The sequence below is a fragment of the Amblyomma americanum genome, chromosome 5 (genome assembly GCF_052857255.1).
Source record: "Amblyomma americanum isolate KBUSLIRL-KWMA chromosome 5, ASM5285725v1, whole genome shotgun sequence".
Taxonomy (NCBI): domain Eukaryota; kingdom Metazoa; phylum Arthropoda; class Arachnida; order Ixodida; family Ixodidae; genus Amblyomma; species Amblyomma americanum.
This window is the reverse complement of record NC_135501.1, coordinates 56370621-56398521: the sequence shown is the minus strand read 5'-3', so window position 1 is coordinate 56398521 and position 27901 is coordinate 56370621. Positions and strand designations below refer to the sequence as shown.

General features: G+C 47.3%; 1 protein-coding gene across 1 annotated transcript in view; it reads right to left on the bottom strand.

Annotated features, from left to right (window-relative positions):
• LOC144134713 (medium-chain acyl-CoA ligase ACSF2, mitochondrial-like) overlaps positions 1–27185 on the bottom strand; it is a 72108-nt gene extending 44923 nt beyond the window's left edge. Inside the window, exons 1-7 of the mRNA XM_077667560.1 lie at positions 26961–27185; positions 25317–25497; positions 18281–18409; positions 12933–12986; positions 7963–8081; positions 4603–4650; positions 2443–2548 (exon numbers count right to left, since the gene is read on the bottom strand). Of these exons, the coding sequence (XP_077523686.1) occupies positions 2443–2548; positions 4603–4650; positions 7963–8081; positions 12933–12986; positions 18281–18409; positions 25317–25497; positions 26961–27094 (771 nt within the window). The 5' untranslated portion in view covers positions 27095–27185. The remainder of the gene's footprint in view (positions 1–2442; positions 2549–4602; positions 4651–7962; positions 8082–12932; positions 12987–18280; positions 18410–25316; positions 25498–26960) is intronic.
• Positions 27186–27901: the final 716 nt, after the last annotated feature.

Sequence of the window (27901 nt, the reverse complement as noted above, 5' to 3'; positions counted from 1 at the left end):
CCGAGCGCTTGCACAAAACCATCGCCGATATGCTCGCTATGTATGTTGATGCCGAACATAAGACCTGGGACGTCATCTTCCCTTACATCGTCTTCGCCTACAACACCACAGTGCAGGAGACCACCCGGATGACGCCATTTAGGCTCTTCCATGGCAGTGAGGCCACGACCAAGGTAGACGTCATGCTACCCAACGTTACCGAAGAATATAACGTCGACGTCAGCGCCTACTTTTAACGCGGAGAAGCCCGAATACTTGCTCGATTACCAATCAAAGACCGGCAGCGGACCGACGCCAGGGGCTACAACATACGAAGACGCAACGCGAAACACAAGCCAGGCGAGCGAATCTGGGTTTGGACGCCCATTCGCCGCCGCGGATTCAGTGAAAAGCGCTTATGCGCCGATATTTCGGACCGTACAAGGTTTTTCGTCGGCTATGTGAACTGGGCTATGAGGTCGTCCCTGACGATATGACTGCATTCAAGCGACGCCGCGTACGGCCAGCAATTGTGTATGTCGTCCTTCTAAAGACCTATTATGCGCTCTAAGGAACGCTGTGTTTCCACACTTGGTGTTTATTTTTGAAAAATTCGTTTTATTTGTTTCTAGTCGCCTTATTTGTTTTAAAGCATCGTGTCGATGCTTCTTTGAGAGGGGATTAAGGCCGCGAATCTTTGTAGTGTTCGTTCGATCTTTAACGCTACCGCTACGCCATTTTATTGCTTCGTTTTTGATGCAGGGCGCGTCCAGATTTATCTCGATTGATCGCATACAGTCGGGGCCGGTTCTACGTTGTCACAGAATGTTGTAGTAACTTTGCACGCCGTATCTCGCAAATTCGCTATCAGCTTTAAATTAGCGCGGCCTAGAGCGGCGGGCATTCTGTTCGACGACCGCTGAACACGGTTCTTGATGAGCCGCCGCCAAGTGATTCAGTCCATTGTGGGCGCCAATCAGCCCAAATAAATTAATTTGTTTAAAAGATATTTTCGCTCTCTTCCTGCTCTTCGGACTGGAGTCATCACTACATGACAAAATAGAGCAAGAACCGCAGTTGTGCACACCTATTTTGCATTTGCAGCAAGAACATCGCCAGAATTTTTTGTCCATTGTCAGCGTAATATGCTCGTTGTAAAAACAGCATAGAGGAGAAAGATAAAAATAAAAAAAATCCCCATACGTACTGTGCAAACTTTTTGAGTTCACATGAAGCAACAAAGCACTTCTGATGCTTCAACTGACTTCTTAGCTTTAACTGGCGAAACCTTCTTGTCCCTTCACTTCAAATGTTGATGGAACTCACGGAATTGTTGGAACTGTTGTTCTTCGATCATTATTTTACAATGTGGATGAATACTGCTCAATGCGAAATTGTCTTTTGACACAGGCTCCGTACTGAAAACGTTGACTGGCGTCCCACCTCAGCTACCAGCAGTAAACGTCAACTATTCTACAAACAAACGGAGTTTATTTCGTGGAAGCAGTAGTCGCCATGATGTGCATACCTCAGAAATATGTGAAATAAGCGTGCGGGACGTTGATTCATTGAGACTCGTGCAGTGTTTCGAAATACCTTTGGTGAAAGAAGTATCGTAGACGCTGTGCAATAGTCGTCTACACTCCGGCGTCTTCTGCACGCTTTTCTTACAGGAAGTTCTTCACGTGGAGATGTGTTGTGGGCGCCCAATATTGGCTATAGTTATAAAATTGGTGACGGTATTGTTTTTCATTTCGAAGGAAGTAAGCTTACCTCCTGCGCATGATGAAAGAATGTAGAGAACATAGCGGACGCTGACCCAAGGAAACCCTTTGCAGCCTTCCTGCTACTGACAAGTCGTTCACCACCCCGCCACTACGTATTGTCCTGTGCATCCACTTGAATACTCTTTTCCCCGCACCTGTTCTTTTCTGAAACTCTTTCGACCCTCGCCTGCATGCCCATACTGTCCCGAAACCTATGCTAATCTGGAACATTCCCTGTTTTTTCGCACTTTTGCAGTTCAATCTCCCGTTACCCATACCCCTCTTCCGGAACGTGGCGGGCCTAGCTAACCTAGGGCCAGCTGATAGATCAGCTCGCTTTGGTGGTCCTAGAGCAGGCTGTTCCAGGAGCTTAATTCTGCGTCCTCAATAAATTTTTTTCTCTACCTCTAACATTCATAACTAAATTAAGAAATTATAATAGTAGCCGATAATACCTGTTAAAAGAGAACTTCTTGCTGGGCTAGTTGGTAATTGATCATTGTAATTTAAAGGCGCCAAAACCACACACACACACACACACAAGAGAAGAGAACGGGACAGAGTGCCTGTTAACACTGTGCAAACACGGGAATGACGAAAGAACTGTAGCAGCAATAATATTGATTTCATTGCGCACCACAGCTATTCCTTCGCTAGAAAGATGATTAAGCAGTTAAGCCCAGGCTGAAATACATACCGATGTGAAAACAATGGTCAGTGGGTCGTCCATGCCCACTTGGTCTTGAGCTGCCTTCACGTCGGCGTCCCCGCCCTGCATGAGCTCTCTAAACGAGATGCAGCCCCTGCGATTGGAATAAGTACGCGAAGCAACCGCCAATGTTGACACAAGCTCAGATGGAAAGGACGGCATCCGCGAAAGAACACACTCCAAAAATGTTTACAACATTCGAATACAGTGCGAATGCACGCCTTTTTATTTTTTCTTTGCGCCTGAAATTCTGCCTGAAACTTGCTTGCAATTTGAACTGAGGCACACAAATGACGGTTGATTTAATTCTCCGTCTATATTTTTTTGGCTTTCAAAAGCAGAGTCTGGATGCATGAAGAATGTCCTGTGGTCTGTGTAGCAGTTGGCCATTGCGTAGATATCTGTGACAAAGTTAGCATTGGCAACGACTATGCCAAGTCGGGCGCCGTATTGGTGGTAGGTTCTGTATCCGTGTTTACCAGGCCGGGAACCGAGGGCCCTTTCATAACCACGAGAGGACGAGATGTGGCATGCAGCTTCCTTCCAAGCTACGAGGCTGCTGCAGAAGAGCCTAAATTCTGCCGCATACAGACGGGAGGGACCCCACGGCGAGGGCTCTTTCATGGCTACGAGTGAATCGGCACATGGCACGCGTCTTATTAGCGCCACTTAGAAGACCACGATGAGCGGGCAGTAGCGCGAAACGAAGAGCTAGCACTATGCCAGATGGGAACAGACAATGGGACAAAGGATGATTTTGATCGGGGTTGGTTCCCATCGGATTGGTGGTTACGCACTGATAAGAGAGCAGTTATAATCACACTTGGACCCTTGCGCTGTGTTCGCTGTTTTAGATTGAAGCTCTTATGCGCCCGTTCGTGGGTTGAGCCACATTGGCGGTGGTGGTAAAAACGTTTATTTCCTCTAAAAAGAGGGAGTTACATGGAGGGTGCTCAGGAGTCAGGCTTAGTGCCCTTCCCCTCACAATCACTAGGTGGAGTCCCTAGTACGGGACCCCAGTGGCTTCCTCTGCCGCCATAGCTCGTTCGACCATCGCCTTTTGGGCTTTCAGGTCGCAACAGGCGAGTAGGTCGCCTGTTGGTGGCGTCGCCGTCGGTGTAACCGAGCGCGAGGGCAGCGAAAGGAGGGGAGAAGTGCGAGGGGAGAGCGTGCACGCTCTCCTCAATACCGGCCGTGCCGAGCGAACGAAGTACTGCCGCTCGCTCGTAGACGGCGCCAGTGTGGTGCTGGCCGAGCGCGTCGTCGTCCCTCACCACTGCATGTGAGGAGGTAGGCTGGATAGAGGAAGGGAGGCTATCTGCAGCGGCATGAGCCCTCACGCGCTCCCATCTCGCAGTCGAGCTATGCTCCGCATCGTTGGCGGGCTGCGCTGTGATATGTGCTGCACGTGACAGATTGTCCCATCAGCCACGCCACTCACAGCGTTGTCTTCCTAGTGTAAACTGGCTACTTAAGAACCAGGCATTGGTGCAACAGGCTGAACCTATCTCCATACATTTCTCAGACTACAAAGCCACCTTCATGACAATATAAAACTGAGAGAGGAGTTGCGTTGCTTGAAAAAAGTGCTTTGTAAGTGCACATACATGCATGTATCTGAAATTATTTGCCTCTGTACATCCCAATATCACGCCTGCAGAGCTGCGCTGAAATGTCGCAATAGGGAGTATCGTAATCGTTCTTAGAAGCAGTCAGCGTAGACAGTGGGTGCTAGTGAACGCACCGGTTGCGCCAGTCAACCTGTGTCGCATAAACCTAGGGGTGGCTCTGTTTGGAACAGCCGCCTGTCAGTGCAGGGGTGCATCACGTGAGCACTACAACTGTGGTTACGGGAACAAACGTCTAAACAGCTATCGCTGACTCTCGGGTTACATATCACTTTTGTCCGTAAAGTTTAGAGACCGATTTATTTTCTTCTCTAGAAATGATTTCCAAAAACAAGTGTTGGTGCGTATGTGTAGCGCCCTCTCTCAGGGCTAACCTGAACTATTTATGTTAACCGCTGTGGCAGCCCCTAGATGGCACTGTATGTAGAAAATACGTTGCCACTAGTAGTCTGCGCATTGCACTGTGAGTGGCAGGCTAATTTAGCTCCTAAAAGAATTGAAGTTTAGCTTTTGTACTCACGGCGCTTTTTGGTCACCATCAGCAATAACAGCTTTGAGGAGCGCGTACCTGAAGAAAAAAATAATGCAGTTGGTTAAGGATTATACCCAAGAATTGAAAACAACAGGAATTACCATGAAACTCGGCCAAGAATCATATGTTCTAGTCCCGTGCGCAACATTGTCGCTCATGCTTCGTGGCTGAAAAACATTTAGCCATAAAACGAACACCCGCCGCAGTGGCCTTAAATATCCTCAGGTGGTCTAAATTACTAATGAGACCTCCGCTGCGCCCCTCGTTCTCTCTTTCTTCGTTCATTGGCACCTTTCTCTTCCTTCCCTTACGGCGCAGTTTGGGTGTCCACCGAGATACGTGAGACAGTTACTGCACCATTTCCTTTCCTCACAAGCAATCTTCAATTACACAAAATAAACAAGAGCAGGAGAATATTGTCACCGATAAACGGTCGAAGCACACAATCCAGGTTTAACTTGACGTGCTGGGCGTGCAAGACATCAGGGAGCTCGAGCGAGGAAGATGACAATCCTCTAGCCCCTCGAATGCGCAAGGCATGGCAAGTCCCAGCTAAAACAGTTCGGCCGCGGTATAGCGCCACTGGATGGAATGGTACTGTGGCAATGTGCTGTCAAATTCAAAGCAGCGCAAACTGTACGATTGGGTTGTAAGTGACTGTTATAACTGTTTATGTGTTTTCAATGTACCGAATCGTGTAGTGAGAACACTACATCTTCAGTGGCATTTTCGACTCTTACCTAAGTTGCCACCCCACCGCGGTGGCTCAGTGGTTGGGGCGCTCGACTACTGACCCGGAGTTCCCGAGTTCGAACCCGACCGCGGCGACTGCGTTTTTATGGAGGAAAAACGATAAGGCGCCCGTGTGCTGTGCGATGTCAGTGCACGTTAAAGATCCCCAGGTGGTCGAAATTATTCCGGAGCCCTCCACTACGGCACCTATTCTTCCTTTCTTCTTTCACTCCCTCCTATATTCCTTCCCTTACGGCACGGTTCAGGTGTCCAAAGATATATGAGACAGATACTGCGCCATTTCCTTTCCCCATAAAACAAATTATTATTATTATGAAGTTGCCAACAATTTCATAGAATGACTCTGCGCCAACCCCAGAAGCGCCTGACGCTTCGTTGAGCTCGAATTATGCGTTGAATAAAAGTTATCATATTCTATGCTACGTATTGTTGCATTGGTAATGACATTTTGCTTTCTTTAAAGACGACGCTCTGCACTGCATGCTATCATGTTTAAAAAAAATAGCTAACACGTAGCAGCCTCGAAAGCTGGCATTGCTTTCGTTGCCTACGTGCTCAGTGCGCTTGGTCGCTACGGCGTTCGGCATCTGGGCACGGAGGCGCCGGAAGAAGCTCTAGGCGTAGCGGCCGCGTTTCAACGCCGGAGAAAATGAAAATGAAAATTGATTTTTGGGGAAAGAAAAAGGCGCAGTATCTGACCCACATCTCGGCGGAGACCTGAACCACACCGTAACGGATGGGATAAAGGAGAAAGTGAACGACGAAAGAGGTGCCGTAGTCGAGGGCTGAGAATAATTTCGACCACCTGGGGATCTTTAACGTTTTTTTAATTAGTTTTTAAGGAAAGGAAATGGCGAAGTAACTGTCTCATATATCTTTAGACACCTGAACTGTGCCGTAAGGTAAGGGATAAAGAAGGGAGTGAAAGAGGAAAGGAAGAAAGAAAGAAAGAAAGAAAGAAAGAAAGAAAGAAAGGAAGAAAGAAAGAAAGAAAGAGGGGGCGTAGTGGGGGACTTCAGAATAATTTCGACCCCCTCGGGATCTTTAACGTGCGCTGACATCGCACAACGCACGGGGGTCTTAGCGTTTCGCCTCCATCGAAACGTAGGCGCCGCGGTCGGGTTCGAACCATGGGACTCGACCGCGGCGGCTGCGTTTCGATGGAGGCGAAACGCTAAATGAAAAACACCTCTGCGTGCGGCGCGATATCGGTACCGGTTAAAGGATCGCAGGCGGTCGCAATAATACGCAGTCATCGCTTGCAGCTGCTCTCTCTTTTCAACGAACTTATTCTTTATTCCTTACTTTAAAGCGTTTCTAGGTGTCAATCCTAAATGACAGTGGCTGCAACTCTCCTTTCCTCATAGCAGATATTATTATGAAATAATTTCCTAGCGTCCGAGAAACGGAATTACAAATTTTCCGGGTTCGTTCCGGGCCCGTAACTGACATCGCACAGCACACGGGCGCCTTAGCGCTTTGCCTCCATAAAAACCGCGGCGGCAGCGTTTTTATGGAGGTAAAACGCTAAGGCGCTCGTGTGCTGTGCGATGTCAGCGCGCGTTAAAGATCCTCAGGTGGTCAAAATTATTCCTGAGCCCTCCACTACGGCACCTCTTTCTTCCTTTGTTCTTTCACTCCCTCCTTTATCTCTTCCTTACGGCGTGTTTCAGGTGTCCAACGATATATGAGACCGATACTGCGCCATTTCCTTACCCCAAAAAACCAATTAATATTATTCGTTCCCGGCCGTGGCAGCCGCGTTCCAATGGAGGCGAAACGCAAAAGGCGCCCCAGTGCTCTGCGATGTCAGCGCAAGTTAAAGATCCTCGGGTGGTAAAAATCATTACGAAGCCCACCACTATGGCACCTCTTTCTTCCTTTGTTCTTTCACTCTCACCTTCACCCCTTCCCTTTTGGAGCGGTTTCGGCGTCCACTAAAATGTGAGACAATTAGAGCGCCATTTCCTTTACACAGGAAAAAACCAACAAACCAACGAACCAACCAATCACTTGTTCACGCGGACCAGGTCCTGCGATTACGATACTGCCACATGGCTGTAACAATAGATACAAACGCAGCCATAAGCGACAGAGTTACTCTGGCGCCATACTGAAACCTTTTACTGATTTAAATATACATCCAGGTAAAGCACTCGGCTGCAGCGTCGGTACAGAATTCATGACCGGTGATCGGAATCAGCGTGCACATCACTCTTGACCTCCTTTTTAATGTCTCTGGGCACTTTGTGCCGAGCTGGTATAAAATGCAGTAAACTGCGAATACCCTAAAAGCGTCTTAGGGCACGCTTAGTCACATAGGCACGCAGTATGATGTATCCTGAGTATATTTGCGCCTTTGCACACATGTGGAATAATTGCTGCTTTGAAAAATGGGGTTCCCAATGCCTTCTTTGAACTCCCCGCCCGGACATGCCGTACTGTGGAGTGTGGGCCTGGCGTGACTCTGTACAAAAGGCTGGACGTGAATGCGATACCCAGCTCAGTCTCAAATACATCCTGCACAGCGGGTGACGTGGAAATCAAACTCAAATCCGATGCCTGTATTGCTTTGAAAAGAGTTAGAGCACCTACTTTTTTGAGTTGAGCTGTCCTGGCTTGGAGTGGCGGAGCTCCGGTATAAGTGAGCAGAGCATCTCATAGTAATCGAACACCTTGAAAGGCTCGGCAATGAAGATCCCTTTAAAGTTGACCTGGCAACACAAGCCGCATAAAAAGATAACTATACAAGCACACTTCGGGGAGGGAGATATACTGCCTTACATTTGGCAAAAGATCTTCGGAGGATGCCAGAGTAAGAGAGGGGAAAACGAAAACAGTGAAATGCCGTAAATTCTATAAAGAGGGCATTGATATCTGCCTCTGTTAACAAAGGAGTGTACATGTAAGGCACACAGAAGCTGAAATCGTCATCCTGAAGTAAACAATTCACATGTCATCTGCTACAGCTGTTTTCAAAACGAAGATTTTTTCTCTATGGCCACTGGTAGCTGCAGCAATAGCCTTTAACACTAAACAGGAAGTTATGGGAATCATAATGGTCTCACCAGCATTCCTAAGATGAGATACCTTTATTTTTTGACAAATATTGCAAGGCGAACCTCTTCAACAAAGCATATGTACATTATACAAGTATATTCGACTTCTAACACTTTTTCATCGTAAGTAAGCAGTCACTTAACAGAACCGTGCGCTCTTTAAAATTTTGAGCAGCGAAGCAGATTGTCTCAATCGCAGGCATATTCGCATGAATTTCCAAAGGCGCTGAGCTGGAAACTTTTTTTTTCTCTAACACTCACTTGTAAAAGCCTGCAGAAAACGGGCGCACCAACTGCATCACGCACCTACGTAACCTAACCACTAGTACGTATGGCACTGGCTCCTATTGTTGCCGATTTATACACAGATGTCATTACTGTACGCAACGGTACAAGTCTGAAAATTTTAGCGACTAAGTATGGCCGCCTCTGCTGTCACTTTCTGTATTGCAGGAACATTCAGAAAGTTGGAGCAGTTATTTTGGAAGTCTAGATGCCGAGTACTAAGTAAACACAGCTTACAACAGGAGCATTTTGTCTAAGGCACGTTGTTAGCAGCGCTTTCCATTTAACGCCCTGCGGCTGGTTTCCCAAATTGGATTTAATTGATCAGCCGGGCTTTTCACCACACTCAAGCATTCTCTCACCGCGCACATTACGGATGATCATCCCCATTACGAGGGGGCAGTTGATCTTTGTATCTCCTCTGAATATCGATTTAACACCTGACAATTATCAAGTACAGGAAGCCTTTTTTCAGACCGCCCTTATTTCTGGAATCGCTATGTTGATTTCACCTCACAAATTTTCGATCTATCACCAACAATGTTGTTCAGTGTAATCATGACCGTGCTGCGCCATTGCAGCTGCGGTAGTCCGAAACAAATGCTCACTTCCTGACGTCATCTACGTGTGGTTATGTCAGATGTTCAGCAATGTCTTCAGCACTGAAAACGCCCGAGTTTCAGACGCTACCGGATGATTCGCGCGTGATCATCTCCTGGTCGCATCCCCCACCGGTCTGCTTGGCAATATTGCATTGTAGGAACCTGTATAACGCTGTGTCTTTCATGGATAAGAAAAGATCACTGAGGACCGGTGCAATGGGTCGAAGATACTTCGGTTGCATCATAAACCATCACCAGTAGTTGTGCTGAAGACATCGTGTATTCGATTACCTTGCTTGTGGCCGTGCATACTTAAGCCAAGCTGGCATTGGCAATACAAGAGATTATCAGAGCACAACTACAATGTGACAGAGCGGATTTCAGGAGATATCGGTATTCACTGCCGAGATTGTAAATTCATGCCTAAGTTGAGCAAAGCAAGCGTGCTGCGCATGTGCGGTGACAAAACTACGCGTGAAATCATTGAGGCCAAAAAATCGCGAGCCTAAAAAGGGCGCCGTGTCAGCACTTTTTCCATAGTCCTTCTGGATAAGGAGTTGTTCCCAACGGGAGTTGGGTGATCATGGTTCTCCTGCTTGGCTTCCGGTTTCAATGTCCGTTTATCATGATTCATTCTTCATGTTGTTTTTGACAATTTCTGCATATTTACCGGCGTGTCATAGCAATAATACTTCAGTTGTTAGCGCGAGTGTCTCGTATTCCCGTCCTTTGTACTTTGAGAGGTTTTCGCGGTTTTTCTTAGTGTAAATATTGCCTTATTTACAGTAACAAAAATGTGTTTGCGACAAGCGATGCGCGCGCTTTGAAACATCCACATATGCGAGTTCGCTTCGAACGAAGTTTCGTTTTGCATAGTGTAGGAAAGCTGCGTTTTTCCTACAATTCTCGCCACTGCCGACCGCAGCGCGACCTTTGTTTGCCGACATGACGCTTGCCTACAGGCCTCTTCCGGCCGACGTCAGGAGTGCATTTCTGGCTACCCCGGTGAGTAAAATTATCGGCTTTTCACAGCGTGCACGAGAACATCAAATGCAAAAAAAATAAACAGGGAAAATGCAAGGTCAGATTTCAAGTTTTTACCCACGAAACCACGCACTTGAAAAATAACTCCCATGTCCAACCTTCTAAGGCCGAAACTTTGAATGTTGGAAAATTTTGTGGTACTGGTATTGAAATATTGAAACACTCGAGGTTTAACTCTCCAGGTTAAGCGGCACTCCAGGTTTAACGAGAGCTAAACCACCGTCAATTTTTTGTAGCGATAGCTACATTACGGTAGCATTTCGAGCCTTCAGCGTGGTGGCACAGGCACCCTGTGGCTGCACCGTCACCCTGTGGTTGCGCTGCCACCCTGTGGCTAAACCACCACGCTGTCACATAGTGTGGAGCAGCTGCCGGCGGGGTGGTGCCGTGGATGATCCCGTGGTTGGTCACGTGAACAGCCACGTGGTGCAGAGCAGCTGCTGCTGCCGGCGGCGCGGCGCGCCGGCGAAACCGAGCTGTAACAGCTGTGCGTATGCATCGTGTCAAGTGGTACGAAGGTGGAGAAGGAACGCCCAGCGAAACAAAGCGGCGAAAGACTGACTTTGCAATTCCACAGAGCAAGTTCCACTCGTCCAGCTGTAGCTATCGCGTCACTCCATGTTTAACCAGAGCTAAGCCTGCGAGAATTTTTTTCCCATAACAATAAATGAGTGCGATTCCTTGCCTTCGCACACTTTCGCAGGAAACGACGTTAAGGAATTAGAGCGTCAATTTCGGTGTTGCTGATTGTATTTCACTCGTAATAAACATTTTGCCTTTGTGTTCTGTATGTCATATGCTTGTTTTGTGTGAACTTCAAATTTGTCACAAATACCCTCCAGCGTGGACTATGTGTATGTGGTCTGCCGTATCTGCAAATAAACAACCTAACCTCCAGCATGCAAGAGGTTGGGAGTAATTCATCGTCTGGTGACAAGGTGAGGGAAGTACCTCCATTCAGTACAGCTCAGTTCCGCAAGAACCAAGAGTGAGGTTAATGACAACCGTACGCATGTGGCTCGTGAGTGACAACACAATACCAACCTATTTGGGTTTTAGTGTTGAGCCCGTGAAAAACGGTAAACTATGCGGCAAATTTCGCTCGCAACTCTACTCTTCAGCGCTTCGATCATACATAACATGATAATAGCGAGTAATTAAACGCTCAGCTACTGCAGAAATTTGCATCACATATAATGCAGAGCAGTTTCAAGCTGGTTTAGGCTGGGAACACGCATTGTAGGAAGCCGCAATCTTACATTATATTGCTCACATTGTAGTGCAAAAAACACGTTCCCGTATGCTTCCCTTGCCTGATACTGTTTTTGTTTCCTGGCATGTGTGTATTTTTGATAGGATTGCTCACAAGAACAAAATCAAAGTTGTCGAATAGTAAGGAAAGTAGTTGAATAGACAAGTTTCTGGCATCTGCTCAGTGCCACAGGGTGCCGAGGACTTGGCTTCTCTTTGATGCATGAATTCTTTTCAAGCATGTTGTCGAGTTTGGCCAATAGTGGCTCTAGCCACCAGAACAACACAAATGAAGCCCTCTGACCACTGCGGTACTCATTTACTGAAATTTTTTGGCCGGGCTTATGTATAGTATTGCACGCACTTCTATATAAATGTCATCGATGTCACCAAGCATCAAGTTTTTGTTGACCATTGTGAGGTCTTGTCGTCTTATTGTTCGGCTTTAAATACTTCGCACTAACAAAATCACTTAGTGACGACTTTAATGCAGATTTAATTGGTCGTTTTTTCAAGAAAGCATGTCTTACTTAATGTAAAGATTTAGGGAGTAATTACTCATTGGCGACCACCAAAGCGCAGCCACAAGGCTAGAAAGAAAACCTATACAGCTTCCACATAATTTCCGTGCTTAAAAAAAATTAGCAGGCTCATGGGTTCGAAACCAGGACGACCGCTTTACCGGATCTGTTGCTGTACCAACCGAGCTAAGCGGAACGGCAAGCATAAGGTAGGGAAAGAGCGAATAGATAAATATCTCGAAGTGTGAAGTGTTGAATACCGCAAGGTACGGAAATGTTTATAAAAATCATAGACGAGAAAAGCCGTCCAATTTTTTTCATGGCGCAAACAGTTTTGTGCGCAGTAGGTTACTGAATAGCTAAAAAATCCAGACAAAAAATTCCGTGATAAAAAACTGCAAGTCGCGATTAAGTGAACAATTGCATGTCCGCACCGCAAAACTGTTTTTCACGCAGTGGTTAGAAATAAGCGCAAATTTATTATGTCTGGTGTTAAATGAGGGCAGCGTATTCTGTCAATATTATACATTCAAGATAAGGCTTAGATATTTTCCTACAGGAGCAAATAGAAGGCAGCAAAGTTGGAAACATTCGAGCTGTTCATTCTCTAGATTAACGAAATCAAGTCACTGTCCAGTTCGGTCATTGTTTATTTTTTTCACTTAAATATGTTCCCAACACTTATGATCTTTTACTCGAGCATCCGCAAAAGATGAAAAGAACATGATAGTAAAACTAGCACAAAGACGTCCGATAGAAACACGAATATGAGTAAAAAGTAAAGAAATAAATGTTTTACTCACTGCATTCAGACATTTCTCAATTTCTCCAGCGGTCAAGGCAAAATGCACACTTGCCTGGAAAACAAATGCATACGCGCAATTACTCGTTTTCTTTTCGTGACTGAGGTAGAAAACCGTTACTAAGGCTGTTTCTAATCTCACTCACTTGCTTTGCTTAAGCACTGGCCCACAAGAGTAGCGAAAGCAGGAAGAGTATAAACTAGAAGGCACGGATAGGGGAACCATGAGCGCAGCGTACTTACCACACATTCCTCAGTGCTCTTAGGCGGTATACATCGACAGGAAAGCAGGAAGAGGTGTCTAAACACCATCGTCCGACGTGCTGCACGTTGTTGCTTAATGGCAGGAATAGTTTACTGAGCCTACAAACACTTACTATAAGCAGTCGCACTGATTCGCTCTATTTAATTATACATGGCTAATCCTAGGGCGCCAAGCAGAAAAAAAGTCGTCGACCGACAGCACATGTGTTGTATCATTCATCGGTCATGTTTTTGTTCTTCGTGCAATAGCCAACAACTACAGACTTTATGGCAACGGTCAATGATTGGCTTAGAGTTGGTAGTATGTCATGACGGTGTAAAGGATGTCTTGTTGAAGGAAGAGGATTAAATATTTGAAGCGGTGTCAGCTAACGCGATGAATACGCGAAGACAATCGAAAAAGTTGTTTCGTCGTGGGTTGCCCTTTAGGAAACCACACTGACTGAAGGCACATGAAGTGTTCCTTTCATCTTATTACGCTGGCAGAAGGATGTAAAAGAAACATCTGAGCAGAGACTCATCACAACGAGTTCCGGTTACATGTACTCTGTGCAAGCAGCAGTGGGATCTTCATCTGTCTTACTTTCAGTATTGTTATTCGTAAATGCATGCACTATGTGCTGTTTTATTTATATTCCGCTTGTGTTGCTTAGTACACAGCAATTGCTACAAATTCAAACCTAATATACAAGGCATCGCCACTGAATGGTCCGAAATTACTCGCAAATCCGCCATTTATCTAACATGCCTACAGCCCATTAGCGGGCTGCATAAACTCCAAGAGAATAGATTTGACCAAATTATGGACGCAGGGAAATGATCCTAAATCGACCGCCTAACTGAACCTCAAGTAAAAAGAGAAACAAGCCATTTCTACCCCGAAAGGAGACCCCGAAACAATACTCTGAAATATAAATTAAATGACAGCTGACATCAGAAATTGCAGAAGGAGGTTGGGTTCTTACAGCCAATGTTTTTGGGGGAACAAAGAAGAAAAAAAACATTATACTGAACTATGGTAAATTTACTAAACGTTAAAAAACATCTAACCTATCACGGCGATGTTATATCAGTATCCCCTGCGGAATACTTGATGCGAATGCGAGCTCGAGGGTACAACTTCTGCAAGAACGCTGTTTTTTGACGCCCGCGGACCAGACACAAAGAATTGCACGCAGTCCACTCCCCTACGCAGCCTTCACTCCAGTGACAGGAGAGAGCGAGGCAGATTATAACTGAAAGTCAAAAGTAACCTCATACGCTCACTTGTGCTCTTGCCAAATTGGAGAAACGGTTCGAGTTAGCGCATTTCTTTTCAATGTTGCTGTCGCGTTTCTTGCTACCTTCGCGACCATTGTCTTATTCGTTTATCTTACATATGACAACATAGTGACGGAAACTCAACGGCCGAGTGACTGTAAGGAATTCTGATCGATTAGGAGTTCTAAGAATTGTGTCAACGCCCATGATTAGAAATTTTTACTAAGAAAAAAATGTGTGTAATGCTATGTACCACTGATAAGCCGAAGAGACACATTCTTCTATGTGATGTCTCATTAACATTGATATCTACGGGCCCATGCGCGCGCGCGCGCACACACACACGCACACACACACACACACACACACACACACACACACACACACACACACACACACACACACACACACACACACACACACACACACACACACACACACGCACGCACGCACGCACGCACACACACACACACACACACACACACACACACACACACACACACACACACACACACACACACACACACACACACACACACACACACACACACACACACACACACACACACACACACACACACACACACACACACACACACACACACACACACACTCACACACACTGTCAGCTTGACTACGCCCACTGCAGGGCAAAGGCCTCTCCCGTGTCTTTCCAATTCACCCTGTCCTTTGCCGGTTGCGACCACCGTATCAACACAAACTTCTTAATCTTATCGGCCCACTTAACTTTCGGCCGAACCCTGCTACGCTTGCCTTCTCCTTGAATCCACTCCGTTACCCTTAAAGGTGCACTAAAGAGGAATTTGAACTTGTGTTTTTACCCCAGGAACTCGATCTAAACGTTCCGAGCATTCTTAGAAACTTCGAATCATTGCCCTGTGTGGCCGATTTCCCAAATTCAAATCGGATTAAACGTCCCGGCTCCCGCCTTTTTTTGAACTCAACGCTGAAGGTACGAGGAGTCAACCAACGCGTAGATTGCCTTTCAGCCAGTCGCATGGCGGCTTCGCTTTCGCTTTTTTTTAGGTTTCTGTGAATAAAAAATTTCAGTCCCAGACAACATAGCCTAAAATTAGGCCCACAGAAATAAAAATACGCGTGGACTGTTTGATTTACGCGTCACTCCGCCGATGGCGGAGCGGCTAGCCGCCACGGGATTGGCTGAAAGGCACTCCACACGTTGGTTGACTCCTCCTACCTTCAGTGTAGGGCTAAAAAAGGGGGGAGGATGGCAGGACGTTTATTCCGATTTAAGTTAAGGAGCTCGGCCGCACAGGATAATAAGTAATAGCTTCTAAGAATGCTTGGAACGTGTACATGGGGTTCCCGCGTTAAAAAGATGAGTTCAGATTCCTCTTTATCAAACCTGTAAGGACCAGCGCTCACCTTGCCTTCGCATTACATGCCCTGCCCAAGCCGAACCAACGCGGCAGCCATGGTAACATGCTTTCGCGTTCCTCCGCGCAAGCAGACTTAAGTGCCTCTCAGAATTTTGAAATGTAGATTGAATATTGCGGCGAATTATTTAGGCATCGGCCTGTCTCCTTCGAAATTAATAAAACTACTTCTTGATCAGTCGCATTTTATTCCTACTTAAACTATTTTCCCTTAGTGTGGGGACAGGAACGGTTACTTTTCTTCAACGCGTATTCAAAGTACAGGATAAAATCCAGCGTCACATATTGTGCGTAATCTTTTGGCGTTATTTTTGTAATCTTGTTTGCATTAGGCGATAAATTCTAGATTGTTATGGTATTCTTCAGTGTGAGTTTCTTGCCTATGACACTGTAGAATTTGTGTGTATAAAACGTTTTCTCCCTAGCCGCTTCCAACTGAAAGAGGGCTGCGGTTTTGTAAAGCGGCGTATCGCAGCGTTTTCTGCAGCTCCTCTGTCTGTACGTTTTTTATGTGAAAATAACAAATTTCAATGAGAATTTAATGCATATGAATGCAATAAAATAGCCTGTGGTTTAAACTTTGGTTAACCCTGGTGAGAAGCGAAAGCTTCCTTTGCACGAGTACGTTCACAAACGCCACACACACTGCCGAACAGATTGTCTATAGAGCGTCGATGAAATTCCCGATGGGCCAGTTGCCCCCTGCCACGGTGGGCAGATTGCGATGGCGTCAGTACGTCACATGACCTGCCATGTGTCATGTGACTGCACTGACGCGGCCCTATTGAAAACCTAGCGTAGTGAAGCTTTTGCTTGAATAATTGCAACCGGCGAGCTCTATTTTTTTAAAGTCCCTTTAAACACGCCGATTTCGCGGGAAGACATCTGTGAGGCCACGAAGTTTCGAATAAACCGCTTCGCTCGCCCCTGGTCATCGCCCTTACTAATAATTCACTGGACGACCAACGGCAACGGTAAGTCTCCCGCCTCTTTTACTGTGGTAATAATAGTTTCTGACGAGCTGTGCCTCTGTCTATTGCGTCCGAACTTTTCGTGACTGGAACTTGTTGCTGCTCTTCGGATTACAAGTCAATGCTTGAGCACACGAAACGGCTTCCCCAGCAGTTGCGCAGCCCCGCCGCGGTGGCTCAGTGGTTAGGGCGCTCGACTACTGATCCGGAGTTCCCGGGTTCGAACCCGACCGCGGCGGCTGCGTTTTTATGGAGGAAAAACGCTAAGGCGCCCGTGTGCTGTGCGATGTCAGAGCACGTTAAAGATCCCCAGGTGGTCGAAATTATTCCGGAGCCCTCCACTACGGCACCTATTCTTCCTTTCTTCTTTCACTCCCTCCTATATCCCTTCCTTTACGGCGCGGTTCAGGTGTCCAAAGATATACGAGACAGATACTGCGCCATTTCCTTTCCCCAAAAAACCAATTATTATTATTATTATTATTATTATTATTGCGCACTATGTGACCGCGAAAATTTATAACACCTACATACTATTATGGACAGAAGTAGCAAGCAGGCGGACTCGACGGCCGGAGCAGGTGAAACTGCATCGGTGCGCCATCTAGCGATGACTCGTCTGGTTCGAGACCGAGGAGGAGCTAGGACGCGCGTGCGCTACTGCTTGATCTCGAAACAGACGAGTCACCGCTAGATGGCGCAGCAAGGCAGTTTCGCCTGCTCCGGCCGTGGAAGCCGCGTGCTGGCTACTTCTGCCCATAATAGTACTATATAAGTGAAACGCGAACAAGACCACTGAGCCACGAACAGCAAAATAAGTTCTTAGGCAGACGAAACTTTGTACTAGCGGAGGTTTGTGTAACTTCGAAAGCGCGAAGACTCTTCTACAGAATTCTTTATCAACCTCACTTGTATTCGCTATGGTAAATTTACTAAACGTTAAAAAACATCCATACATACGTACGTACGTACATGCATGCATGCATGCATGCATGCATGCATACATACATACATACATACATACATACATACATACATACATACATACATACATACATACATACATACATACATACATACATACATACATACATACATACATACATACATACATACATACATACATACATACATACATACATACATACATACATACATACATACATACATACATACATACATAGCATGCTCACACACATTAAGTACCTACGAGCTGCCAGCCGGTTTGAACGAACCTTTAAGGCTATTCAACGATAGACATCGTCAGAAAACGTTACCATATAGGCCTCACATGAGACATGTACATCTTTGCAACTGGAACAGGCATGGCCAGTAACGAGAAGTAGAGAAGACGTAAACCTTCCAGCGAATTGTGAAGTTTCAACCATGTGCCTTTCCTTATATTGCGGCCATGGACAACGTAAAGAAGTACTCACAGATATTATTCCAACTTTGGCCATCGCTGCGGCCATGAGTACCCAGTTGAACGTGTTGGGAGACCAGATGATCACAGTGTCTCCCTTGCGAAATCCAAGCGACAGCAGTCCCCGGGCTAGCTGGTCAACCTTGAATTATGCGAAAGGAGAAAGTTAAAGCCAATTCCTTCGGCGCTGCCAACTCAAAAAGAATTTACTTTCATGCGTTTGTTGTACTGCCCTTCCAGAATAAGAGCCATCTTGCGCATGGAAGGCTGAGCAAAGCCGGAAATCTTTGTTCCGGTGGAAATGAACACTTTGTTACATGTGCCTGCAGTCACATATGGCTGACTATGTAGCTCAGAAAGGAAACATGGCATTTCTACAGCAGATTCATTTTGTGATACTCAAAACACGGTGTAATGCTCTCTGCAAAATTTCCCTTTGTTCCGCAGTAACTGCACCTTTGCCACTTACGTGACTATTTCATTCATATTGTCTCTGCAGACAGAGTTCGCGTGCAGATGACGCTTATTGTCGCGAATTATCGCTTTTATGGCGGAAATTCTTCGCACCTCAGATCATCAAACCTTCGAGTAGAAAGGGGGAAAGTGCTGCCATGTGGCGATTATGTAGGCAACTTTCAGAGCTCTCTACAAGACAAGAAAACTCCACACATACAACACGAGAAAACGTTCCGCACGCTTTCTCCTTCTCTATATTTCCCACCGACCCGGCAATATGCAGCAACTGATGAACTGTTTTTCAGAGTTTTCGAACAAATGTATTCTGAGACTCTTGGCTGCACTGATTCTTAACATTTATCCGTATTGCGAAACAAATAAAATGTCTGATCCTCCATATAGATGAAAAAACACCCTCCTTATACGCTGGTGCTTCTTGCCTTTTCGAAATATACGTTTTACAATTGTCAAATCACATGCACCGAACGAATGTGTGATAAATATACTGAGCAAACCATTCAACTTTTTGCGCCCAATGCTTGGAAGAATTGATTTCAGAAGTCCTGAGAACTATGTTTTTGTCACGGCTGCTAACGTTCGTCTACTTAATTTTCCTCTTCATATTCTTCTTAAGCTAATGGTAACCTTGTATAAGCTTACTTTGCACCTATCCTTTCGGAGCACGGTTGTCCCAAACGAGGGCGCTCGGTATAGTAACGGTGCTGTTCGCTCTTTTCACGGAACTGCCCGCTTTGTCACAGCAGTGCTCCAAATACGTGAAAGCGCAGCCCGCACATCATACCGGCCCAGTTCTTACCGTCCAAAGATCGGGAGTAAGGGTGCGTAGTTACCTCAGCTGCTGCACCCTGGGAGCTGACGAGCGCCGGGAAGCGCCAGAGAACGCAACGCCGCCGCACGGCCGCGCGCCTGGCACCGCAGCCTTCGAGGCAGCCTGGTTACTTCTGGCGAAAACTGAACATGGTGTTCTTTACGAGTTGCCTTGCACACGCTGTTCGCTTATAAGAGATAGGCTCAAGCTACAGCGACCGGTAGCGATCGGTCAACGTCTGGATTGACACTGATTTCAAATGTGCTCCGCTGAACAAGTGTCTCTCTGAAAAGAGATTCCGCTGAATTTAGCGGAATTATAGTTGCAGCGGCAGGGTTGCTGATTAAAGAGCCTCAGTACCATGTGGTAAGTCATGGTAATAGCGGGCATCAGGCGAACGGCTTGGCACAAGCTTCGGAAGAAACTGAAATCTTGGCCGCCAAACAGACAAAGTGGCGATAGACGATATAGTGGGCGCATATATATATATATATATATATATATATATATATATATATATATATATATATATATATATATATATATATATATATATATATATATATATATATATATATATATATATATATATATATATATATGCCCCCACTATATCGTCTATCGGCACCGTGTGTTGAGAAAAGCGCTCCACAGACAGCTTGTAAAAGAAGAGCGAATAGAGTCTTGGTGTGTTCTTAGTGCCTTTGTTGCAAATTTGACACGAAAATACTGCTACTTTTCTATTAGGGCTTGTACACATACCCGCTTTCAAACCGATGACAACTACTGCTCAAGTGCGTTGCTTGTAAGGTGATGCTTTTGCTTTTTATCGAAGTCGATCCATGGCGTCTATGGCTGTAAAGGTTCTTTTGAAACGAACTGAACGTCCCTTTCAGTAGCAGCATTTAAAGGTTCTTGCACAGACGCAATTTATTTTGGTATTAATTAAGCGTACTGTTTTTTGGCTGAGTGTTGAGAATACAACACGGGGTTTTTATGTAACACTTGTATATGGTGTGAAGGGCCGCATACGGGAGGCCCCGGCATTGCTAAAAAGAACTAACCAGGCGACCAGTGCCCAAGACATTTTCCCTGCCTTCAAATTTATTGGCCCAGACATGTCGGCGAAGACGCGGTGGTGGGGAATGCGGCGGGCGATTCAGAAGACAGATGTGCAAAGACCGCCAGACGGCTAAAGACGAGAGGCTGCGCGCGGTGCCCTACGCAACTGCAGTCTTCCCTGCGGTTAGCGCCGTGCTACCCCCCCCCCCCCGCCCCCCCACCGGCGCGCGAAGACGGGATCGTTTTGGCGTTTGTGTGTGCAGGCCGACGGCGACCTTACTAGCAGCGGACACGACGGGCTGCGTGATGGCTCGAGGTGGCGGAGGAGGTCGGCGGCTGGCGCCAGACGGACTGACTGCAGAGAAGCGTCGCCCTCCGAGGGACACCTGATCCCCTTCGACCCATCCCCAACGGCGCCATCGGCCTTCCCGTCGTAACAGCCGCGGATTCCTAGAAGTTTGGCGGGTAGCTTTGATCCGCTGTGTGGGCAGCGACGACGAAAAATCGTTGGGCGAAGATTACCCAGAGAGAGAGAGAGAGAGAGAGAAAGGGAATCTCCGGAGAGACGCGGCGGGGGGCAGGGAGACAAAGGAAAAAAGTCGAGCAGAGAAGGGCGAGGCGAACGGACGCAAGATATCGCGCTGGTCAATAGTCAGCGAAGCCGGACCTCAGCGTCCGTAGCAAACTAACCGCCAGCCGAAACGCCCAAGAGTCCTGTGGCCTCGACCCGTCACAGCACCGCCAGCCGAGAGACGCCGGGAAGAGAGGCAGACCCCGGGAGAGCCGAAGCAGCCGCGGCCCGCCGACGCGAGACGATTGGAGTGGAGCCCCGATCTGCCGGACCTACAACCAGAGGCTCCTGAAAGCCAGCGGTGAGCGGACCACCAGTTTCGCCTTCAGGCAGAGAAGAATAAATATTGTTTTGCCAGGTTACAGCCTTGTTGGCTCATTTCTCCTCGCTTCAGCAGGACCCATAGATTCTGTGACTGACCCCTGACAGGTGGGAACGTCACGAGTGGTGGCAGCGGTGGGATTTTGCTGAAGTTGTGGTGTGAGACCATTCACCCTCGTACCCGAGGAGAAAGGGGCCATGTCGCTACAGGAATCGCCGAGTATTCATGAAGGGATGATAGGAGCAAATCAGATGCTGTTGGGAGCTGTGATTCCATCGTTCACGGGGAACGACAACGGTCCCAAATTAAAAGATTTTCTCCAAATTTTATAGCAGGTTGGTAATCTGGGCGGATGGCAGTAGAAACAGTTAATCGGGATGGCGCGGTGCAAGATGGTCGGGGCGGCTCTAGACTTTGCGTGGTTGGATGGGGAGGTGGCCGGCGTGACTTCGTATAGATCGTTTAAAGCGCTCGCGCTGAAACGTTTTGATACTGCGCCGGCGTACAGGAAGTTTGAGAAGTTTCTGAGCGCAAGGCAGAACGCTGGTGAGAATGTACGCTCGTTCGCGAGCCGACTGCGTAAGCTCGGGGTGGAAGCCTTCGGTGACGTTGATGGCGATGAGGCGTCGAAAAGTGAAGTGAGACGCGAAATCCTTAAGGAACAGCTGACCTCTATTTTTCTGAATGGGCTCCGCGATCCGGTGAGAAGATTTGCTCTGTCACATGATCCCAAGACCTTCGAAGAGGCGGTGGAGATAGCGTCTAGAGAAGAGCTGTCAGAGGAAGTGACCCGCAAGAACGCCGCTATTGTCCGACGTGTAGAAAGCGGGGAAGAGATGAGTGAGCTTAGTAAACGTCTAGATCGGCTGGAGAAGCTGCTCGTAAAGAGAATTCGGATACGTGAAGAGCCTCCATCCAGGCAGACGGTAAAATTCAATCGGCGCGTCGAATCAGGCGTGTGCTTCTCGTGCGGCAGGTCCGGGCATACCTCTCGTTGTTGTCGTGTGCGTCAGGTATCTCGCGGGTGCATTCCAGATCACACGGCCTGTTACGAGCGGCGTACGGAAGAAGGCGAGGGCAGCCGTGAAGCTGTTGAGGAAAGAAATAGAACCTCTACTGACGGCCATCACGAGCGAGGGCGTTCAGAAGCAGTAGTGAGCCTATGCGCGGGCAAAGCGGAAGGGCTGCGCGAGGCAAGGGAGAGCAATCGCCATGCAGATGCGCTCAGCAGCGCGGCGGACGCCAGAGTAATCGATGTTCCCCCTGCGAGTGAGCGAACCCGCCTGTAGAAGGAGCAAAGGAAAGATCCGTCTGTCCTAAAATTGATAAACGTGTGCAACAGCTCAGAAGGGAAAGAGTCAGGATTTTATCATTTGGACTCTTGTGGTATACTCCGTTACAGAGACAAAGCGCACGGGGCCGCAGACAGAGCCGTTGTCCCTTTGCAAATGAGAAGTGAAGTTCTGAGGTTATGCCATGATATGGAAGGCGGAGGACATTTAGGCTTTCAAAAGACCCGTCGGGCAGTTAGCGAAGGCTATTTCTGGCATGAACTGAGACAGGATGTGGCAGAACACTGTAGAAACGGCCAGTGGAGAAAGACACTGAGGGTTAAAGAATTGCATGGACCACCTCCTGATCTTACGTAACATTTTCGTGGGCAGCATGACGTAAGGGGAGTCTGTGAGTTGCTGCGACCATTGAACAATGAGAATGACTGATTGGCTACACATTCTCGTCTTAGTAGCAAAATTTTGTCTCTGAGCTGTCATGCGTGAATGACTGGTGATTTACAATAAGAGCGGACCTGGATTTGTTGTTTTGTTTGGTTATATTAATTTGATCTGCCTGATGGAGTTACTGGCCCGTTCATAACGTGGTGCTATGAAAGACGGAGTTGAGAACTCTGTTACGAACAGTGTGCTGTGAGAGTGCCGTGAACGCGAAATTTTCGTAGAAAATTTCTTTGTAAGAAGAGGGGGTTGTGAAGGGCCGCACACGGGAGGCCCCGGCATTGCTAAAAACAACTAACCAGGCGACCAGTGCCCAAGACATTTTCCCTGCCTTCAAATTTATTGGCCCAGACATGTCGGCGAAGACGCGGTGGTGGGGAATGCGGCGGGCGATGCAGAAGACAGATGTGCAAAGACCGCCAGACGGCTAAAGAGGAGAGGCTGCGCGCGGTGCCCTACGCAACTGCAATCTTCCCTGCGGTTAGGGCCGTGCTCCCCCCCCCCCCCCCCCCCACGGGCGCGCGAAGACGGGTTCGTTTGGGCGTTTGTGTGTGCAGGCCGACAGGCGACCTTACTAGCAGCGGACACGACGGGCTGCGTAATGGCTCGAGGTGGCGGAGGACGTCGGCGGCTGGCACCAGACGGACTGACTGCAGAGAAGCGTCGCCTTCCGAGGGACACCTGATCCCCTTCGACCCATCCCCAACGGCGCCATCGGCCTTCCCGTCGTAACAGCCGCGGATTCCTAGAAGTTTGGCGGGTGCCTTTGATCGGCTGTGTAAGCAGCGACGACGAAAAACCGTTGGGCGAAGATTACCCAGAGAGAGAGAGAGAGAGAAAGGGAATCTCCGGAGAGACGCGGCGGGGGGCAGGGAGACAAAGGAAAAAAGTCGAGCAGAGACGGGCGAGGCGAACAGACGCAAGATATCGCGCTGGTCTATAGTCAGCGAAGCCGGACCTCAGCGTCCGTAGCAAACTGACCGCCAGCCGAAACGCCCAAGAGTCCTGTGGCCTCGACCCGTCACAGCACCGCCAGCCGAGAGACGCCGGGAAGAGAGGCAGACCCCGGGAGAGCCGAAGCAGCCGCGGCCCGCCGACGCGAGACGATTGGAGTGGAGCCCCGATCTGCCGGACCTACAACCAGAGGCTCCTGAAAGCCCGCGGTGAGCGGACCACCAGTTTCGCCTTCAGGCAGAGAAGAATAAATATTGTTTTGCCGGGTTACCGCCTTGTTGGCTCATTTCTCCTCGCTTCAGCAGGACCCGTAGATTCTGTGACTGACCCCCGACAGGTGGGAACGTCCCAATGGTGATGCAATTTTTACTCAGTTTTATTGCTTGTGTGAAGCTGCCCGTGTGTCTAGGGGCACGACATGGACGCACTCATTGTTAGACTTTGTTTTCTCTGTTTCTGCTCTTGATATATTATGCTTCGTGTCCTGTATTTTTTCCATATGAGTAAGAATAGAATGAGGTGTTCTTTTTTTGTTTTGCAAAGCGCGGATTCCTTCGTGTAAAGTTTGTAGACGTCCCGGACCCAGTTATGAGCCTGCGAGTGCCTTTTTATTGGAACACTTTGGTTTTGTCTGCAAGGACACCAACAATAAATAAATAAATAAATAAATAAATAAATAAATAAATAAATAAATAAATAAATAATGTAAATAAGTAAGAGTTTTCGACCATGGTTCTGAGAAGTGGTAACACCTAGAAAAAAAGAGTTTTTCTGTTGTATATATTGGGCACGGCAACAGTGATCGTAATCTAATTGTCACTTTTGAGCAGACGCGCGTTTTCTTTTTGCCTATAACAAAACCCATGAGAAAATTTCCACTCAATTAAAGCGGCTTTTATTCATGTAATCTGTCTTTCGCTAAGTTTGATAGCTTGATGATGCATTTACTTCGAACATAATCGTTTTCTTTCAGATTCACAGCCTTCGTTTTGGTAGCTAGCGATGAAGTGTGTTTGCATGGCCCATTGAGAGAATAACGAAAGTCTTTCCTTGCCGGAAACTCGACAGACGCCGTGTATCAGCATAGGCGTACCGTGCTGCGTTGCGCTACATAAACCCCACCTGTTCCTTGAACTGGGCGAAGCTGCAGTGTTTTCCTTCTTGCACGAACGACCAGCCGACGCGGCCTCCCCACTTCTCGGCCGCCGAGTCAATGTGCGCCCCCAAGGTCTCCGACGAGAGCGGCACGGCGCACGGCTCGTGCCAGTAGCTGAGGCGCAGCTTCTTTTTCGCCGGTAACGAGCTGCGAAAGGAGGAAGCGTTTTTCGCTACTCCGCGCAAAACTGAGCTAGCCACAATGTAGGCCCAGAAAATTTTATACGGCATCATCCCCGGGCACATGTAAGAAAATTCTAAAACGCTTTTATATAGCGTCTCTTTCACAAGACACCTCAGGGAACATTGACCGCTATAATTTCGCTTGCAAAAGCTGCCATCAATTGAAATGCGATCTTTGCCTAATAGAGATATTTATATCACCAGAATGTTTGTCCTGGTTAGAAAGAAACGCAATATTCTTCACAGCAGTGATCGTTTACGAGCGTACCTTTTAAATAGAGGTCAATTAAGGCAGTGACTACACGCATTCGCCTGCATTTCTGCATAGCTTTAACATTGTCTAAGGTTGGGCATTCTCGTCGTAAATAAAAGAAGAACAACCATCATCAGCAGCATATCTACACCCACTGCAGCACCAAGGCGTCTGCCATATATCTACATTTAACTCTGTCCTGTGCCAGCTGCGGCCAAAAGAGAAAGTGAAATGAAAGCGAAAAGCAGAGTGCGGCACCTAATATAAGCTGCAAACGAATGGTTAAGGAAAAGAACTACACAATCAGATGTTTCCGAAATTTCAGCGAAAATCTACAATAAGCGAGAAGAACGACAAGCTTGTTTTTGCAAATGACCTTTAGAGTAAACAGACTAGTTGTCCTGAGAGAAGTTGCAATAGGCGAAATTATTTCTGTGCATTCACATACATTTTAGACCTCTAGAGACGCTTTTCGCGGAAAGAATTTTACTCTGACTCTAATCACATTATTTGGCTGCAGACGAACTGTGATCTCTGCAGTAATGGGTAACCATAAAGACTTTGACTTTGGTTACTTTTTTGCGTGATACAGCACTTCTGATTATAAGCTCAACAAGAACGGAGTGGCTAGCAATAAGACGATTTCTACAATGCGATTATACACATGAAGAAATCGAATGTAAGGCATGGCGCTGGAATTTCCTGCTGTACTGGTTGGTACTATTCATTACCGTTTTCAACCGACGGGCTAGGAGAAAGTTACGTACCATGCGTCAACGGCTCAGCTTACAGTTAGCGAAACATCGCTTAACGTCAGGAAGAACGCATCTCGGCACAGGTGCTGACAGGCTGGAAATTTTCTCCAAGGAAGAATTGAAAGCCCAAATAAACATGAATCATAAAGGAATTATCAAAATACCTGTTTTTATTTCCAACGCAAAATGCCTTTTACATTTTTCTCTTCTGATAATAGGACATACTTCGTTCCACGAGCTCACGTATAGCGCAGAAGCGTAGTTATGAGTAACTTTCGTTCAAAAAACAGGACGTTCACCCCTGAAGAACTCTATTATCCAGCGCGCTCCCGTTACATTGATTGCGTTTCAATTGAAAAGCCGGTAACGGCGCTGCTAGCGACGCATGGCGATGTTTTCTCAGCGTCTTCTATAGCTTACCTGGACAGTGGTCGGCATAGACATCGTGCTTGAATCTCTGGCGCCTTGATAAAAGCCTTTGGGAGCCTGAGGAAAGTCGCAATCCGCCACGAAGCCATGCCTAGCGCTTCATTCAAGCGTGCGGCCCACAGCATCACCGTAAGCACCAACAGACGTGGACGATCTCAATGACAGTCTCGAGGGAAAGAGAAACTGAGGGAAAGAACTCCCTTTGCAGCACCGATTCCATACCCCCTATCTAGAGGGTTGATTTGAGCGCATTCCGCCGCAGAACTCAAGGGCAGGCAGCGCACGGCCGAAGTAGATGTAGAACTGGAACGAATCTTGTTACACTGTCAGCTGTGTCATATAACTGGCTGGCCTTGTGAAGTGCGTGTCCTGGCAGCTGCTCAGCTTCAAATTCACACTCGTCGAGCGGGTTGCAGTACACACGGCAGGGCAGTGGGCATTTTTATCTTGCTCTTCTGCCGTCCCTGCGGGAGCCATCAAGTAGCGCCCGACAGCCGGACGGGATCATGTGGCGGAAAGGCTATATATTTATATCCGGCGGGGGTTCACTGTCCGGCAGACGACGTCGCGTTTGATAGCGCCGCCTGCAGCAAAATAGAAAGGGGACGACTGCGACCTGCTCCGTTGAAACTGGTTGGTCACTAAATGTTTGTTTCTTTTTATCCGCCTCTATTAAAATTAGCGGACACAGATCTAGAGGTGAAGAACATTATCCCAGGTCGGCGCACAAATATATAAGGCCAAGCGTATTGGGAACGCAATTTAAAAATAAATACAGTAGCATGCATTTTAAAGTTTTATCTTACGTTCATTACATATAGCTCGTTTGCGTTCGGCGCGCTGCGTGAGATAGCCTGACGGCGAGGTTTGGAAGAGAGATATCGTAAACTGTATGTGTTTGTTATGTGTATTGCAGGGTTGACGTCCGAACA